The following is a 12652-nucleotide window of genomic DNA, read 5'->3' on the forward strand; positions in this document are numbered from 1 at the left end:
ACCACAGCCGGCTGAGAGCATTCTGAAGCGACGCGAAATTAGTAACATTCCTGCTCGACAGCTATCGATTGCCTTTTTTGTTTTTGGTTTTAATTGATTGAGCGTTCCGAAGAATAAAATTTCAATCTGACAGCGTTTAATGTTGTGGTAAAACTCCGTTACAAATAAGTCACGTTACGCAAGTCGCAGCCGTGGCTAACGTCCGCTGGTGGTCTTCGTAGCCCAGATAATCTTTTGAAACTCGACGTGAATCTTGATTCGCTCGATATTTGAATAATTTTCCCATATAGGAAAAGGGGACAAGAGAGGAAATTGAAGTCAAGTGCGGTCTGATCCTGCAAGATGCTTTTTCACGAGCCTCCGTCTCGCAACACCTTTTTTGTTTGCCAAAATTACACATTGTTCATCTTCCTGTGCGACATCATATTTACTTCTGCCTTTACTGGAAACTCTCCATCCATTGTGCTTCTGTTAATATCTCGAGCTGCATTTCCTCCTCGTGAGGGTTGGCAGAAAGCTTTTCTCACTCACTCTCGGCTGTGTACTTGCTCATTTTAGCCCAATCCCGCCCGCATCATCTGCGATTTTCATAGAACGTCTTCAAGGGGGCTGTTGTTTATAATTGGCTCAAGAGGAGACGGGCGTTTTTTCCTGTTGAGATTTCTGGGACTGGAAGCGAGCGGCCTTGAGCTCCAGACCAAAAGTGCTCATTAAGCACAATCAGCATAAGTCTTGAAATTAATTTGCATTCTTGCCGCCATTTAATAGGTACTACACAGTGAACCCTCACGTATTTGTGGTTTGGCATTGGCGAGGTTACCAATATGTAATTTGGGGGGGGGGGGGGGGGTCAGGGGGTTGTTATCCCTTAGACTGAAAAACTTGTTTTTGTGCTCAGGCTAGAGGGGTGTCAAATACTAAAATAGAGAATACAAAGTATTTTTAAATGCTTGTTTATTGAACTGAGTGTAATTTTGGTCCTTTAGATGGGCTGGAACGGATTACGGAGATTTTAACTAATTTCAACAGGGAGAACGTATTTGATATGCTGTCCATGTAAATTGGATTACAAGCCTGCTCACGGACCGTATGGAATTTGTAACTTTCATCATATTTGAATCCCCTCAGTCGCAGGCCTTTGCAAAGTGAGGCGAGCGAAGGTCGTCGGGAAACGTGCGACACCGATAACGCGTGGTGACAGGCGTGCGATGGACGCATCGAAGGGAAAACGCACAATGGCCTTCGAGCATTCCGATGTCGCATTTGACGTGTAAGACGGGAAGGATGGGTGAACATGACGGGCGACGTTCCCGGAAGATATTCTGGGTACTTCAAGAACTCCCATAAAAGGCCAAACACATAATGTATGTAACGTGTTTTGGATTAGCACGTCACAGTTGTCGCAGTTAAAATATTGTCTATTTATTATATTTTATTATCTACATTAGCCATAACAATCAATTAATTAATGTGTCCAAATTCCAGCTTTTATGTGAAATGAATCGTCCAAGTCTTGTGTACTTTCGGGGGTGCAACCAGAAGAGGTGCTGTTGTTTGAGTCACATTTTCACATTTGCAACTATGCAAACTATTCACTGTAATTGTACATCGTTTGTGCTTAGAGCGTACCAAGGACTTTGCATATATCGCCAGAATTCTTTTCCCAATGATCCAATCATCAATTCTCGACAATTTCAGCCATGTCGCGAAACCTCCCCGCAAACCCTTTTTAAATCTTCTTCAAGCACCGGCGGACAACAGCTCGCGCAAGTTGGCTGAGGTTATGAAGCCAGGTGATGGATGGTCGCCATGTTGGACTTTAATCTAAAACCGCCTCCGGTGTTGAGCGTCGCGCCGCCGTCCGAGTCATCATCAAGTATTTAACCGGGCACGAGCGCACACATTAACACACCGACGGCCTTTTCATTAAAATGGCAGCCACGTCGAAAAAGTTACAAGAGCCAATTTCGCACCCGCAGTGACTGACACTTCCATTACAAATCACAAAATAAAACGGCGTGAAAAAAAAAAAAAAAACACGGGACAAACACAACAATAACAAGGACTTAAGTTGACATTGACATTATGCGTGACCCCAATTGCCCGAGCGATGCTGAGCCCCTTGATTTGCGGATAAATATGCGACAACGTATTTCAGAGAGCTTACGCCACTTTAATAACGAGCGTTGATACACAGTCTTGAAGTGAAGTACTTGGAAGATTAGCCGTTAGCGCGCTGAAAAAGGCGGGTCGGCCCGTGTCGACGCCCCCAACGCCTCCAAGCAGGAATCTGCTAGATTAAAGCTTTAGCGTGGGGCAGTGGCTAGCGTTTAATAATACCGAAAAGTTGCCAGTTAACCTTTTAACAAACTTTGCAAACTTGTGTGTGACTCAAAATGTCACTGGCAGTTTCTTTTTTTTTTGAAACAAAAACAAGCAATATTGTTGTCTAGTGATTAATAATACTCAGCGGTATAAGGTTTCAAGTTCAACTAATTTTTAATAAGCCTTGCTGGCTTGCGGAGGCTCCCAAATGTTCAACACAAATGGAGAAAAAAGGTAAAAACTTTTACTCTTATCAATTTCAACATACGCGCATTCAGATGAACAATTTTTCAGGTCAGTCTCACCTCTATTTTTACAAAATTCACCGGAAAAGCAAGCAATCATCACTCTTTTTTTTTTTTTTTTTTGGCGTAACTCTGATAACAAATAAAGCACAAGTCCATATTGAAGTTTTCCAAGATTATATTATTTTTTTCTGTTAGTTAGACAAAGAAAATCTGAAAAAAAGAAAAGTGGAAGGCAAGATTTGCGATGGGGGGGGGGGGGGGTGGAATCCTGCCTTCACGCAACCAGCCGTTTAATAGAAGTTGGCAGTCCGGAGGCTCAGCTGTATTAACATCACCCCGGCCCATCTAAATGATGTAACGATGCCTGTCGACGTCACTGAACTGCGTTTCGCACCGCCAACGGACCATCTGTCCAGCCGCCAAAAGAACCGCGGCGGGGGCCCGCCTCGGCAGACAATGCGAGCGCCGTTTGGATCAATACCGGCAGAAGGACGGAGGACGGAGCGTTTTACGTCGTCGCACGTGTTCTGCTCGGCGCCCCGGAATTAAGACCCTTTCACACTAACATTCGAAGACTGCATTTCCAAAAGCAGTCAGATAATTTATAGAAGACCTTCTTCCTGGGATTGGAAGGTTTCAAAACCGCTAACGCTTTGCATTTGTTGGGCGCCAGGAATAATAAAGTCGTAATAAGCAATTCCTTACACTGTTAAGGCCATTTACAGTCATTTCGACGGGGAGACATGATACGAGCGTACTTTGGAACAAATTTAACTCCTGTCTCAAGGCACCACCGCATCAAAAATGGGGAATGTCAGCTAGCAAATCACCTTGGTTCTGAAACGGCTGAGGCAGGATCAGAGGTTTAACAAAGATGAGCTGTCGGCCGCGTGAAAGGGGATCGATCGTGTCGATGCGAAGATTTGCACTCAACCGCTGGATAAATCCTGCATCCGATGTCACGGCTCAGATGCAACATTTTGCATTATCTCACCGTCGTGTCACTCAGTTAAAAGGTCTCCCGTTTCCTCTGCTCGGCATTTTTCAGAATGACGTTTAATCGCAATATTCAAAGAGAAAAAGACGAGGCGCCTCAAAAAAAACGGGTGCGAACAGGAGCCGGAGGAGTCGCGACGAAAAGCGGCAAGCCGAGACGGCCTTCTCCGCGTTTATCGGGCATCCGTCACCCAAAACGGGTCAAAGCAAAAGATTTCAGACACATGGCTGAAATTTTAGCACTAACCAACACAACAACGTTTAAGTGTTACCACATTTGGTTGCCGGCTGCATCCGAGATTGTTTGTCTTGGATGAAGGGCGACTTGTGACTTACGGGCTCGGGGGGGGGACATGAAACATTGCTCGGATGAGTCACCGGCTGTGACCCATAAATGCCGTCTTGGGTCGTCAGTCCCGGAGACGACCGCAACCGCCAATCGGAAACACCAGAGCCGTCGTTCGAAAGCACGACCTACGAACACTCACGGATTACATCGAAAAACGAGCCGAATGTTAGCACGTTGGTTCCGGCATGTTTTATGATTAAGGCTAGCGTGATGAACTGTATGCTTCAAAAAAAACATAAACAATCCATTCAAAATAGCACAATATTGACAAACGTTTTAGGAAAAATACTCAAGCATTCGGGAACAAATATGGTGGAAGAGCTGTTGAGCATTGGGCTCACAGTTCTGAGGACCGGGGTTCAAATCCCGGCCCCGCCTGCTTAGAGTTTGCACGTCCTCCCCGGATCTGCGTTGCTTTTCTCCGGGTGGGCACGCCGCTTTCCTCCCACATCGCAAAGCTGGGATAGGCTCCGGCAATCCCGCGACCCGAGTGAGGCTAAGCGGCTAAGAAAATGGATGGATGGGAGCGAATACATTGTAGATGGGAAAACAAAATTTGATGCCAAATATTTTTTTTAAAAATTGGGTAAAAAAAAAACAAACATGGACTAAAAATATAGATATTCAACAGAAAAAAATATGACAGATACAGGGGGAAAACTTTAGGCACAAAATACTGTGGTTGAAATGCAATGTGTGTTTAAATAATATCGACATCGCTGAAATAATGTGGCAATGGGATTTTATCGTGATTGCAGGACCATCTCCAGGCACAATATGAAAAACACTTTCATTTAGTGTACTTGATATTGTTCCACAGTATTTATCTCACAATTTCAGAGAAATCGCCACACCTCATCAAAATTTTTTTTTTTTTTTTTTTGATGTACGGTCCACGTCCATCATTTTGCATCTGCTGTAGCACGACTACAACCACAAAAACACAACATTTATTGCAGATTGTGTACATCTGAACTAGGCGTTGTTATTAAGCGTGGTTATCATCTGTGGCATCGACTCGCATTAATAAGAAAATACTGGCGTGATTGACGGCATTAGCATGGACAACTCAACTCTCGGGAAAGGAGAAGTGGAACAAGCGCGTCACGCCGCGAGAACGTTCGTCAAGCAAGCAAGAACCGAGCCGAAGTTGGCGTTGTTCAAAGCTGACCCCGGGAAGCTCAAGTTTGGAACCGGACCGAGGCCCCTCCGTCCGTCCGTCCGTCCGTCCGCACAGGAAACGGCACAGCCGAGGCGCGCCTCGACACAATTCCCGCTGTCTTCTTCCCCAACACATTTCGCGCATTCCGCTTGAAAACTCGCATGCCACACACACACAAAAAAAAAAAAAACCTACAAGAAAATCCGCTCACACGGTCTCCGTACACGAAGCGGAGAAGGGGCGGCCGCGTTGGGCTTCGCCGTCCTTCCCAAACTTGTTCAATCTGAGAGCTAAAAAGCGCTAACGATGGAGTGGCTGCTTCTTTCTTTTTTTTTTTTTGTTTGTTGTTGGCACTTACCGACGCCGTACTTTTCCTTCTTGGTGGGCACCCAGCGAGACATCCTCCGACCTCCTTCCCCGGTTTCCACGGGGGCCCCCCAGCCGGGACCTCGTCGCTCGCAAAAAAAAAAAAAAAAGCCGGACTTTTCCTTCACTTTTGGCCGACACTCGGGCAGCTACTCCGGGTAGCCATGTTTTTTTTTTTTTTTTTTTTTTTTCTATCCGCCGCTGACTGGAGGCTCCACCAGGGGGAACCGCGGGAACTTTTTTCCCCCCCCAACAGCAAGGGCTGAAAGCCGCTGTTTGCATATTTGTTCAGTCAAGCACCATTAAGACGAATATACAAACATTTTCCTTTTGAGAAACAACGCCATTACTGAAAATTAGTCTTACACGTCAAGATTTACAATGGATGTGTTTCCAATTACGCCATCTTGTGTGTCATAGAGGTCAGAGAACACAGGTGATAGGTGAACCTGAAGTTTTTTTCTATCGTTAATTTATCCCATTGGTCTAAGGACTCTGGTGACGTCATTTGAAACCTATTTATTAATTGTGTGGCAGTTGTGAATTATGGTCTTCTCTTGAATGAAGAATAGCATTTGTAGGTTATAACATATAAAACTATACTTCTTCAAACTTGTCTGATTATAAACATCTAAAATCACATTTGAGGTGGCCAGCAGCGTCGACCAATAGCGTGGCTTCAATGTTTCACTCAGTTGCTATGCAAAATTGGAGGACCAAACTTCTTCCCGCCACTACGTATTGTAAATTACTTTAAAAAAAATTAAAAGAGACAGCATCAGCCAAACTGTTTAATATTTATGAATTGTCGTTTTTCTATTAAAACAAATGGACAGTCCACAAATAATTTAGCTCGCAGACATCTGAAATCACATTTTATCTTGGGTGGGAAAGGGGGTGTTTTTATCAATAAAATAAATGTATGTAATGTAAATGCACCAAAATTATCACAATGAAAACGTTATTACTTCAAAACTTTCAAAAATCACATTGTAGCTTGGTAGCAGCTAGAGCAACGTTGACCAATAGAACCGCTTGGATTTGATAGTGGTAGTCACTTGTTGCTATGCAGGATTTATTGGCGCATGCGCATTGATTAGGAGCCATGACCTCTGATCACCACTTGGTGTCGTTTACAGTTTTGCACAATCATTAGCAACAAAAGTAACCTACACTTGAAGATAAATATTCTGCATATACAATTCATAAATAATACATGATACAATAGATAAATGTATTCACCTAATTGGCACCCATTATCTGCATCAGCCAATTTTTTTCTGTCGCTAAGATATTCTTATTCTATTCCAAATTTTGGAAGTGTAATGGAATGGAGTTTCCTGTGAAACGATGATCATAAGAATTAAAAATCCCCAATTGTGGATGGACTACACAAATATGATTATATTGCGCAATTTGACGCTAGTCCACCGCACCATCCTAAATGTTTGTTGCGCGTTTATGTGAGTACATTACGCTCGTATGGCGTGTTATGCACATTCCCGCCTTGCCCACGCCCCAGATGGCGAATGTTTTTGGGAGCGCTTTTATCCCCTCGTAAAACAATATACAAGCTTTATGCACTGTTGCGAGAAGTGAAAACATGCAAAGACAAAACAGCTTTACGGGGGTTAATATACGAGAGGGTATTAATTAAGGCAGTAAAGTATATTGATACTACCCAAGTCATTACAAAAGCCACCTATACAGAACGTATCTGTGAAAATTGCCATTTATTACTGTTTTATTGTTATCTTATTTTATGGTACGTAGTTATTGGTGCATTGAGAGGCGGATTTTGAAGTTTATGGGTAATAATGAAAAGTGTTGTGTATTTTTTCCCCTCTTTTGAACAAAAGGGGTTTCTTATCTCAGCTCTTGTGACACAACACCGACTTTACCAAAGACGTCCAAAAAAAGCTTTGAGTCTGTTTCCTTGGATTCGGTGTGTTTATTGTTATTTTTTTTTTTACACCCTCAAATCGGCCCCCTGACATGCCCGAGGGCACCTGAATATAAACTCCCACGAGACTCGTCCGGTAACCCAACGACTGAGGAAAATTAAGCACCCGTGCCGGTTTCACCTACCAACACACAACATTGGGGATTTTGGAGGGGGCACGCATAACAGGACGCATGAAAAAGTGTCAAGGTCCAATCCTCGAAATCGAACAAAAAGTTTAAAAGCTAAAAAAAAAAACAGCTAACCTGTCATGAACCAGTGGCACGTGGGCGGACCCAAATACAGGACTCCCAGGCAAAGGGATAATGTTCAGAGGGTTTTTGTTCCCAACTAAGGTCGTACACAGTTTAAACAGTCTAAGAAGGCTAACGCCAGGCTAGGCACAATGCAAAAAAATCTGAAACGAGGTCCGATGACTGTGAGGCAAACCAAGAAACATGACAAGACGTGGTCAGACTAAAAGGGCACAGACTCGCTGTGACAAAGGATGGCTCTACACTAACTTACGCACTGTAGCGAAGTACCCCAGAATGCAGTCAAGCATATGCGACGAACTGGCAAATGCCGACGACGCGTTTACCACTTAAGTACTTGGTCCGTTAGTGTCCAAAATGCAACACAGCTGTGACAGCTGTCAGAGGTGGCACCGCCCAGGGCAGGTGGCTGGCCACGCCCCACACAGGAAGCGCCGCCCACGGCAGTGGCCAGGCCATGCCCGTGACGTGACACAACCAGCGAAGTTAAATGATTATTTTTAAGAATTCATAGTGTAAAAAGGTGGTCTGGGGTTTCTTTTACTTTACAGCGCCGTTCGGTACACTGCAAAGTCAATTCGATTTCTTCCCTTTTTCTAATTCATCTTGAAAGTCACGCGTCCCATGCATCCAAGTCGACTTCTCTGACAGCCTTGCGAGGGTCACGTGGTCTAGACGGAGGCTCCAGGATAGAAGAGCCTCAACGTCAGCTGCCGATCACAAGATCCCTGGGATGGGTCCAAGTGGGGAGATTCGACAAGGAAGAGGGGTGGGGGTGTGCGTTATTTTGCTGTTAAGGCGTCATGGTATAAGATTTATAAACATCTGTTTTGGGACAATATCCGTATTAGCATCGCTAGCAACACGAACGTTCCACAACAACGCGTTTTGATGGTTCAAAACATGTTGAATAAGTGTCTATGTTTTGACCTAGAAATGGAAGTATTTGTTTTTTCCTCCAACTTCCCCCCTCTTTGTATCTTCTTATCTCCCTCCCTTGTACTGGATGATCAGCCCTTGTGCTCAATAACGCTTTTGTTTGCCCGTGCATCCCTCACACTGCTACGTGCCTTGACTGGAGACAGCGCCCCGCAGCATCGCGTTTATGGAAAAGCAGACGATTTAGGTCTAAGATCCAAAGTCGGAGTGGATCGCGAACAAAGTGATAAGATTGTCCGCTTTCGGTGAGCATTGGTATCGGCAGTTGACGCATTGACACACTTGATCAGGACTGTCATCCAGTGTAAAGGTTTTTGCTCACAGCCTGAAACCAGAGATCCCGGAAGTGGTTACCTGAGCCGCTGGGGGGGGTGGGGGGGGGATGACTCTCCGAAGGCCAGCTGCTCACCTGCCGATGGGTTGGAGGAGATCTGGAGATGAGACGCAGTGGGAGACCCTGAGCTCCAAAGGGGAGACCTTGTCCCATGTCTCCCGCCGAGCCGCCCGTCCTCTAAGCGCCATGGAGGGCAGAGAGATGGACGCTTGGCGCCAGCACTTTCACAGGATGCAGGGCGACGCCGATCGAACTCTGGCGTCCTGTGATAAAGAACCAGGTGGTCAGATCTGGAGACCGTACCGGAGTCCCTCCTTCAGCGGAGTCTCATCTTCCTACGGCATCATGACGGGTAGTTCACTGGGCAGCCGGGAGTCCTTGGAAAGTGAGTTCTCCCCCCCCATGGGGCGCATGGGGAGTCTGGAAAGGGTTCACATCTCACAGACACCAAAGAAGGAGCAGTCCCACCTCAGTTACATTGTGCCGGTGAAAACCGGGTGGCTCCCAATGCAAAGAAGAGTGATGAAGGTCGAGGATCCATTGGAACAAAGACAAATGGTCTCACCACCCTCTGCAGTCCAGGTAAGACAATAGAGACCGAACTTCCAACTGATTCAAAGGTCTTATAACCAACATTCATTATTGGCTGTCACATACTCGAAGTCTCTGCTTTTGTACCCTTCATTTGGGAACACGTGTTTCGGTCCTTGCAAAAGTACAGCTAGATCGGAATCAAATCATTTCTCCGAAAGAGTAGACTGTTGACCTTTAAAGCAGGTAAAGGGGGTCTTATTGTGGCCCCCCCCTCCCACCCCCTGTTTCTGACAGTGTAAAACGTGTCAACTCTGAGTCTCTGAAGTGGTCGGTGCTACCTGGATTCAAGAGTATTTGTTCTTTGCAGTCGAGCACCTTTTTAAGCACAACTTTGTGAAGATTTCACTCCGGTTTCCAGAGGATTTGTCGCTGTAATCCTCTCCGGCTTTGTGACTCTTTGGCCTGCAAGTCTGAAGGTAAAACTGAAAGGCAGAGACTTCAAAAAAAAAAAAAAGTGAATGTGTCACAGAGAGCCATTTGTCGTGAAGTCTATGTGCCCCCCCCCCCCCCGAGGCAACTCATCCTTTTGAAAGGAGCTTAGTGTGCGTTATTTCTAAAGGTTTACGGACTCCTTTGGAGCTTTGGTGTGAGAAGTTTAGCCCTGAGAAGAAGCTAGTTAATGTGCGTCAAATTCTTTGGGAACGTTAGCCAGCGTGACTCTGCAATTGTTTGGCTGCTGTGTTGCAAAAAAAAAAAAAAAAAACCCAACCAGCCGTTTCTGCCGGATAATGCTCACGCTTGCCCTTTACCCCCAGAGACGGTCACAGCAGAATCCAGGTTTTAAATAGCTTTTATTTGGTCTCTTTTATGTACTAGGAAGCGCTAGAGACCGTTTTACCTCTGCCAACTATATGGAATGGATGTTTGTTTTTGTTTTTTTTTTCCGAATATCAGAAGCGTGACAATCCAAGCAACATATTTACTGTAGGTTAGTTCGGTCTTGGCGGTGGTCCCCACGCTATTGAGTCCTAATCCGGAATTATTTGGGTTGGACTGCGCCCTATAGGCAATTGACCTTTTCCAAGCACAAAAATTTCAGGGCACAGCTGTGTTGTGGATTATGATGTGACAACAATGCAAAAATGACACCAATTATTTCCATGAAAGTTTGCGGAACGCAATCAAGGACCTTTTTATTTTTGCCGATAGTCAGAAAATACACAAAAAATGGATTTCTTCAGTCTTCATAAACACAGTGACAGTCTGCCTGTCTGTATTTAGTCCTGTAAAATATATTATTTTGCTTCTGCCTTGCCAAAGGTTCTCAGATGAACTGAGTGCTAATCCCGTTAAAGAATGAGATTGGTTATAGCGCTAAGCATGTTTTTTTTTTTGTTGTTGTTTTTAAACCCAACATTTTGACATTTCACCGGGTTTGTTCTGGTCAGCCTGAGCACGACGGATGTTTTACCTCAGCCAAGTGCAAAAACTCCAATGCAAAATGTTTTATAGATTATCGTGTGGTGGGATGACACCAAAAAAAAAACTTTTCTGTGTGTACTTGGTATCGTCCATCCCTGGTGGAGTTCTGCACTCTACCGAGTCGTAATCCCATTAAAGATTACGCTACCGTTGGTTATCTTGTTTTTTTTTTTTTAATTTCGTTTCCAGGTGAAACTGAAACAACCCATCACGCCGACGTTTCTGAAGAGTCGGGGGACAGTCAGCCTGCACCAAGGTTTGTGGCTCGTTCTGGTCCCGAGTACAACACGTTAGCTAAAGTCGGAAAAGGAATCGATTCCAAGGCTGACATAGCCCACGGGTCACCCGCCTCAGCACCGCGATGGCCGCTTCTTTCCAGAAAGGCGCCGAACCAAGTGGGCCGGACGATGAAAAATGATAAAGTCCATTTGGAGAGCAGCTGCTGCTCACTCTGGCAGGATTGCGTCTGACGGAGAAGAGGCTCTATTAGCCCGGAAGATCTGACAAAAAGCGATAGCGACCTAGCGGCGGAAAGATAAGATGAGATGTCGACTCACCGGAGAAGGAGCCTCCCCCCACCAATCTTGGAGCATGGCAATCCTTCACTCGCCCGCTTTTATCCCAGGTTTGATCCTTCGACCCCATCCTTGTTCGTACATCGATTATCCCGTCAAGACCCCAGAACCGCTTGCAGGAATCAAAGCGGGCCGTTCTTCTTCGCAGGTGGAAGCGCGCTCATGTGCTCAGTTGAAAGAAGCCTAAACATAATCAATAGTGAGGTAATTTACAGGTTCAGCCTTCTCAAAAAGAACTGATTCTGTCCACGATATCACCGCGTCTGTCATGGAAAGGTTTTGTGATCTGATCCAGAGGCCGGTGTTTGAACGCCAACCCCTCCAGTCCATAAAATGATGTTCCTGATGCAGAATCGTGAACGACTTCTCCATACATTGAGCGCATTTTTGTGCAGTGTTCCTCGTGGGCACTCGTAGGAAGCTGCCCCAATTTCCAAGCCTTCCCCTCAGCCCGTCATCATTTAAGCACCAGGCCCCAGAGTCTCTCTTTTGCGTTCAACTCCTTTTTTTACGGACGTGGACTGATAGAAAAGGATAAATCACGCTTTAAATAATAATTTAAAAAAAAAAAAAAAACGTTTTGTAGCAGATGCTTCGTCGGGCAGTCAAAGACTTGCGTATCACACCAGCGACACTTGCACTTTGTCAGCTGGGAGAGAGTCTAGAAAGCGTTGGCTTCACAGTTCTGAGGTCCCGGGTTCAATCCCGGACCCGCCTGTGTGGAGTTTGCATGTTCTCCCCCGACCGAGCCTGCGTGGGTTTTCTCCGGGTGGGCACTCCGGTTTCCTCCCACATCCCAAAAACATGCAACATTAATTGCCCCGTCGGTGTGATCGTTTGTCTCCATGTGCCCTGCGATTGGCTGGCAACCAGTTCAGGGTGTTGGCCATTGACAGCTTGGATAGGCTCCTGCGCTCCCAGCGACCCATGTGAGGATAAGCGGCTAAGAAGATGGATGGATGGAAGTGCTTACAACACGATGCATCTTTAGGCGTCCATCAATTTAAAAAAAAAGTGGTGTCCTTACGATGCTCTTGATCGGCAGAACGCGTCCATTTTTGAGCCGTGGACCGGTTTTATGTCGACGTAGAATCGTAGCACCGTAGAAACAATTGAACAAACAAC

At 45.5% G+C, this 12652-nt stretch overlaps 1 protein-coding gene across 1 annotated transcript in view; it reads right to left on the reverse strand.

Annotated features, from left to right (window-relative positions):
• Nucleotides 1–5879, reverse strand: part of dock1 (dedicator of cytokinesis 1) — a 90646-nt gene extending 84767 nt beyond the window's left edge. The window contains exon 1 of the mRNA XM_061809944.1: nucleotides 5439–5879. Within this exon, the coding sequence (XP_061665928.1) occupies nucleotides 5439–5481 (43 nt within the window). The 5' untranslated portion in view covers nucleotides 5482–5879. The remainder of the gene's footprint in view (nucleotides 1–5438) is intronic.
• Nucleotides 5880–12652: the final 6773 nt, after the last annotated feature.

Source organism: Syngnathoides biaculeatus, chromosome 22 (assembly GCF_019802595.1).
Source record: "Syngnathoides biaculeatus isolate LvHL_M chromosome 22, ASM1980259v1, whole genome shotgun sequence".
Taxonomy (NCBI): Eukaryota; Metazoa; Chordata; class Actinopteri; order Syngnathiformes; family Syngnathidae; genus Syngnathoides; species Syngnathoides biaculeatus.